Consider the following 6873-nt stretch of genomic DNA (forward strand, 5'->3'; position numbering starts at 1 on the left):
TTCCCAGATGGCTTTTCTCTGTCTTATCCACAGTAAGGACTGTTATCTGTGGGAGGGTGATTCTAATGGGAGCTGCCTGGCCGTACTGTAACTGGAAAACCCTAGGATTTTTCACTTGTAGTTAGGTCAGGTGGTTTTTCTTGCTTTCACCAGTTGTAAAGGGGAAATTAGAGCAAAAGATCAAATATATATTAATTGTAATTCTTCTTTTTTTTTTAACGTCCCCATAGCTATGTTATTAGCTTTTTTAATTATCCATTTTCTATGGTGCTTTTTTTTTTTTTTTTGAGACAGAGTCTCCCTTCATTGCCCTCAGTAGAGTGCTATGGCATCATAGCTCAGCCACCTCAAACTCTTGGGCTCAAGAGATCCTCTTGCCTCAGCCTCCCAAGTAGCTGGGACTACAGGCTCCTGACACAACACCCAGCTATCTTTTAGGGACGGGGTCTCGCTCTGGTTCAGGCTGGTCTGGAACCCATGAGTTCAGGCAATCCACCCACCTCAGCCTCCCAGACTGCTAGGGCCCTAATTGTAATTCTTGTAATGAAATGACTTTGTCTCTTGCCTTTTCTGCATGAATAGAATTCTACAGAGGAAGAAATGAAAGTAAAAACTAAACTCCAGGAGAAGGAGGAATTAATTGCTACTTTGGAAGCTGAGCTTACACAGGCACATGCAGAGCAAGCTGCCCAGGTGGGGGTGTTAATAATTTCGTAATTATTAAGGGAACAAATCACCAAAGCTCAATGCAATGTATTTCTCTAGATGCCCAGTGGGTACTTACTGATTTATAAGCGTCCTTCTAACTCTCTTCCTGCCTCCCTTCCTTTCCTGTCTTCCGTCCTCACTTCCTTTTTCTTTCCTTCTTCTCTCCCTCCTGCTTCTGTCTTTCTTTGACCCCTAAACTTTGATGACCCCTTTTTGAAAACCACAATATCTGCAATTCACTTCTGTGTTCCATGGAAAGTAGAGGGAAGTTGGATAGGTATTGAGGGCAAACGAGAAAGGGAGGCCAGAGAATTAAGCATGCTAATTCTTTGGTTAATTGTTTTTCCTTGTGTGTCTTCAGTTCAGTGACACTTCTGCAGAACTGGAAGAATTGATGAAGCTAAAGCAACTGCTCCAGGAGAAGGAGGGACTCCTTAAGGGTTTGCAAGCCCAGCTCAGCCAGACACAGGCAGAACAAGCCGCACAGGTAGGGGTGGACAATACCTAGTAAAATTAGGGGAAGGACCCATGAAGTCCAGTGAGTTTAGACGTGGTTCTTTATTCAACAAGTCACTTTCTAAAGTCTTAGTAGATAAAAGTAGCTAGAGTGTTACAGTAGAAATGAGAAGGGTGAATAATAGGAGAAATCACAAGAAAGGGAGGTGAAAGAATTCACAGTGCTAATTCTTTTGCTTCATTGTTTTTCCTTGTATGTCTTCAGTATAAGGAGATATTGGCCATCAGAAAAGAACCAGTGCTGTTACAACAACTGCTCCAGGAGAAGGAGGAACTTATTAAGGGTTTGCAAGTCCAGCTCAGCCAGACACAGGCAGAACAAGCCGCAAAGGTAGAGGTGGAAAATACCTGGTAAAATTAGGATAAGGACCCATGAAGTCCAGTGGTTGTTAATGGTTAATAATTCGACAAGTCACTTTTTACAGTCTTAGTAGATAAAAGTAGCTAGACTGTTACAGTAGAAATGAGAAGGGTGTGTAGTAGAATAAATCACAATAAAGGGAGGGGAAAGAATTCAGAGTGCTAATTCTTTTGCTTAATTGTTTTTCCTTTTATGTCTTCATAATAGGAGACATCCACAATCAGGGAAGGAGCTGTATTACTCAAGCGAGTGCTCCAGGAGACGAAGGAACTCAAGGCTTTGCAAGCCCAGCTCCGCCAGACACAGAAAGAACAAGCCACACAGGTAGGTGTGGAGAACACCTCGTAAAATTAGGATGAAGAACCGTGAAGTCCAGTGGTTATTAATGGCTAAGAATTCAACACGTCACTTTTTAAAATCTTAGTAGGTAAAAGTAGCTAGATTGTTACAGTAGAAATGAGAAGAAATCCACAGATGTGTAGCAGGTAAGTGTGTCATTAGGGATCACCAGGAAACCTCCAAAAGTGTCATTTATCTTGGCAAATTGGCTATAGCTCATTGATGGCTGTTTCTTCGTTCTACACGTCCAGCAATGATTGACCACCCACCCCACATATTTGTGTTTTGTGAATGTCTTTGAATCGTGAAAGTTTTCTCTGCGGTGCTTCTGCACAGAGCTAATGTTACCATCAGGAGGTTACTTTCCTGGTGGCTCTGCTGTCACGTACCACATGTCTGCTGATTTTTTCTACTACACACCCTTCTCTTTGTACTGTAACACTCCAGCCACTGAGGCTTTCTGAATAAGTGTCAACGCAAGCAGCAATACGAAGGATTTTCAGAGGGAAGGAGGTTGCTCTGAGCGTCATAGTCAAGGAAGGTTACGTGGAAAGGTGGGAGACAGGCAAAACCAGGATGGATAGACAACATTCTAGACAAGCTGGGGGGAAGGTATTTCAGTCACGCGACGTGTGCAACGTCTCAGGAAAGAAAAAGAATATGGGACATTTACAGGAAAGAAGATTAGGTTGTTTGGCTAATGAACGACTCCAATGCTTACTTGAAACACAAGATTCCAAATTCATCATGAGGAGGTCAGAACTCAGGTAATCAATAATTTGAGGAGTTTTTCCTCCTATGAGAGAGTCCAGGTCAAGTCAAGGCATTAGAAACTGAGTTATCAACAATAGTTGAAGGACGAACGCAAAACAGACAAGTGAAGAGCTGGACCACATGCTCAATCCTCCATCTGAAGGAAATCAATAGGTGCCCGCGCTCACACACAGCGTAAAAAAAGACGGAAGCCTTGGTACTAAGCAGCTGGTTGTCAGTCCATTTATTTTCATTTCATTCTCTTAAAACCAGTTGCAACTAAGCATAATCTAAAAGCATGCAAGTAACGACACGTAAAAACATCCGTTTGGGGGTGGCGCCTGTGGCTCAAAGAGGTAGGGCGCTGGCCGCACAAACTGGAGGTGGGGGGTTCAAACCCAGCCCCGGCCCAAAACGGCAAAATAAATAAATAAGAAGCAATCATTAAAAAAAGAAAACAAAATCTGTGTGGGGAGGTGGTGTGTGTTTAGAAACACATCAAATTCTTGCGGAGAATCAATTCTTTGAAAATAAGACTAGAAGGCAATGCCCGTAGGTCGGGGATTAGGGCACTGGCCACTGGGGCTGGCGGGAAATAAATTAATTCACTAGGCACCATAAACCAAAGTTTCCTGCTATTCCTCCAGAATTATTTTCCTTTCTTGTTCAAAAAAAATTTGTTTTTTGAGTTTTCTCACTTTGAAAGAACACATGGTGATACTTTTGCTATTGTTGGAAAAAAGGTCTTACTGAAGGTAAGGTCTTACCTTTTTTTTTTTTTTTTTCCAGACAGAAAATGGCACCTTAATAGTTGGGGCCAGGATGACAGGACCAAGATAGGGCTGGCTGGGCCAGTCAGGAAGCCACTTTTTCCTGCTGGGGTGGGGCCGTGCTCTGGCTCTTCTTCCCCGCTTAGGTCCTAAGCTTGCCACGGGCCAGCATGCTGGTGAGGTTGGTGGAAGCCACCCAGAGGCCCCACAAATGACAGAGCTGAGAACAAAGATGTGATCTCCAGCTGGAGAGTCCTCAGGAGGGGGCTGGGCTCAGCCTGAGCTCAGAGCTCTTCAGTAAGGGTTGGGGGCCAGGGGAGGCTGGGCACTGGACGTGGTGTGGGCCTCCTCATTAGATCCTTACAAGTCAGGACAGTTAGCTCAGCACAGCTTACGGTGACAGAGTTCTTACAATGGGGCTTACCCTCTCCTCTGTTTCAGTTCTCTGAGACACTAAAGGAGAAAAACGCTCTTGGCCTTCAACTCCGGGGCACTATGCAACACCTGCGTGAAAGCCAGGAGCGCTATAACAACCTCTTCAAACACTGCAGAGTGTTGGAGAAGCAGATAGAAGATCTGCAGGCAGCGATTAGCAAGGTGAGAGGCTGGAAGAAGTAATGAGAGTGAGTGTGCCTGACTCAGCGTGCAGAGCCGTGGAAGAAGCTGATGCCATTAGGTGGGAGAGAAAGAGAGAGTTACCTGAGATGAGGAAAGGCTGAGAAATCATCCAGAGTTAAGGTATAAGGAGGAAAAAGGTCAGTGAAGAGGTCAGAGAGAAATCAGGGATGACCATGGTTTTTGGAACTCTGAAACTGAGAAAAGTGTTGGTTTTGCTTGATGTGATAGGAAAACGGTAGGAAGATTTGGATCTGAGAAACACAACAGGCAGCCCTGCTGACAGCAGTGGAGAGGAGGCAGTGCTGAAGTTGGAAGAGAGGGAGGAATTGGTGCAGAGATGAATAGAACAGGAAGGAAGAGAAGGGGTCAGGGTGCTGGGGAGCAGAGAAGGATCAGAGTAGCATCTGGAAACTCCACAAGCATCTACCAGGCCAAAGCAGACTTCAACAGCAAGGCGTTCAGCATTTAAGAGGACAAATTCAAGAATGCGAATCTGGGAGAAAAATCTAGTTAAGCCGAGAGTTTGATATAAGTGATTAACCTGCTAGAGCAGAAGTTTCTCGCTCCTAAATGTTGGCTTGGGAATTCGGAGCAGGGACAGTCTTCTCCAGGGTTTCTCATTCTCTCTGATGCTAAATGAATTCTTGTTTTCCGCAAGTGCACTTTGTTAAGAGCTTTCATCACTGAATTATTAAGCCTATTCCTCTTTCAGGGGCCACAAAACACGGATGCTGCTCCGGGAGCTCACCAGGAAAACACCGGAGAGAGTCATCTTAAAGAACTCCAGGAGCTACAGCAAAGGTAGCCATGGGGCCTCTCCACCCTGGAGCATATTCCGCAGGCACAGAAGTTGGGTGGTCAGGAGCGAGGCTGCCATGGACAATAATCACACCACTGCACTCTAGATTGGGTGACAGAGCAAGACCTTGTCTCTTAAAAAAAAATTAGAAAGGAGGAAGGCACAAAGAGAAAGAAAGGAAAGAAGAAGGGAAGGAAAAAAGACGAACAGTAATCTAAATTGTGCTGAACTCCATATTATCTTACTAGCCTTGCAGAAGTGAGGCTAAGATTGAATAGTTGCAATCGTGTGTGAAAGTTTGTAGAGCAAAAACAGAAATGCCCACATACATATGCCACTAATAAACACTCTGGTATTAAAATGAAAGATAATTCCTAAAATCTCTTAGGATATTTTCTGCAGCTTCAGTTAAGCTCTCCACAGCTATGCTTTTGAGATATTCTTCGTGTTCACACAGGCTTCTGTAAATTGTTCTGCTTTATAACCTGATGAAGACTTGGAACCCCTTGTAGTAACAACTGGGTCTTGCATCCAGTGATTCTGTTTGTTTCCCTTTTATCCTGAAGATTTTCAGAATCCCAGCAGCAGCTGTGCAACAGCAAACAAGAACAAGATGAATTAAGGAAGCTGCTGGAAGCAGAACAACATCGGAGAGTGGCTGCTGAGAGCCAGCGAGTGGCCGCTGAGAATCAGAGGGTGGCTGCTGAGAACGCCCTCTCCATGGTGGAGGAACAGATCAGGCGGTAAAGACTGAGGGGGGTGGCCTCTGTTCACTTCTGACCCTTTCGTGTACATTTCAGTGGCCACACTTAGGATTAGGTGTTTCTCTCATCCCAAGAAAAGTCTTGCAGTCAGTTTGATCTTTGTGGTCACCCAAGGGAACACGATACGTGTGCAGTCTAGATGGGCCAACACTTTCCAAAACAGTTGTTCTTAGAGAATAATGATGTCTGCCATTGATTGACAGCTTACTTCCTAAGATATGAAGTAAGCTATGAAAGATATCTTATTACATCTCAACAATAACTGTGTCACGTAGGTGTTAGGTTCTTTAGAGGGACAAATACGTGGCAACCTCATTCCCCGTCTGAGATCTGAATCAATTGAAATATTTTTGAAAGATCAAAACATATGCTGGATTTAAAGACTCCCTTGCAAAGCTGATAATAACTCATGGTTTGCTAGCAAGTGTGCTTTCTGACCCTGAACTTGCCCTCCTAGTCACAACCCCTGTGGCACAAGGGGAGGCTTTCCTTGCAGAAGAACCGGTTCTTGCCAGAATAGAGGGTTTGAATAACAGAGTGAATTGGGCTTCCTGGGGGCAGTCTGTACCAAGTGTGGTTTGGAAGATTGGAGCTGATACATCCCTAGGTTCTTACTCCCACTTCACCCAAGTCAAGAGACTCACTCTGCATGAGAGAGGAGAGAGTAGCTACAAGATTTGCTTCTAGAAGCACCTGGACATGGAAAGAAACATTACAAACAGGCACTTTTATTTTATCTGCGGAGGAAAAGCCACCTATGTAGACTGTCTCTTCCTCAGACATTTGTGACAGTAATGCCTTCTTCACACATTTAGTTGTCAGGGTGGCAGCCCCAGTGAGCAGATCACATTTGAGATGCCCTTGTTTCTTATTCAGCATATTTACAACTTCTGAATTTTCATCACCCATTTGGGCCTTGGTATGCGACTTAGAGGGTGGCTCTGTGGAACACAGCACGGTCTTCTCTGAGTCTTGCTATCTCTGCTGAGCTTTTGCAGGCCTGTGTGCCTGTGGCTCACTCTCTTCCACTCCTCGTGGAAGTGTTTAGAACTGTTGAAACCTGCCCCATGGGGAGGTTAATCTCCTCCAGGTATGATTAACTTATCCCAGGCCAGCTGAGACTGCAGGTGACTCCCAAGCCTGTGGACATTCTATATTAATCCAAGCTTGCCCACTGCAGTTCCCTCTTTGGCCCTGATGTGGAATGGAGATTGGGGTAGCATTAAAACGGAAGGGCTGGCTTGG

General features: G+C 44.7%; 1 protein-coding gene across 1 annotated transcript; it reads left to right on the forward strand.

The window, feature by feature from the left end:
- Positions 1 to 1855: 1855 nt before the first annotated feature.
- LOC111728134 (golgin subfamily B member 1-like) lies at positions 1856 to 5611 on the forward strand. Its single transcript, XM_023518563.1, has 4 exons — positions 1856 to 1909; positions 3889 to 4044; positions 4778 to 4866; positions 5431 to 5611. The coding sequence occupies exons 2-4, from the start codon at positions 3943 to 3945 to the stop codon at positions 5609 to 5611; spliced, it is 372 nt and encodes a 123-aa protein (XP_023374331.1). The 5' UTR covers positions 1856 to 1909; positions 3889 to 3942.
- Positions 5612 to 6873: the final 1262 nt, after the last annotated feature.

This window comes from Otolemur garnettii, unplaced genomic scaffold (assembly GCF_000181295.1).
Source record: "Otolemur garnettii isolate 467f Iridium unplaced genomic scaffold, OtoGar3 scaffold00141, whole genome shotgun sequence".
In the NCBI taxonomy this organism is placed as follows: Eukaryota; Metazoa; Chordata; class Mammalia; order Primates; family Galagidae; genus Otolemur; species Otolemur garnettii.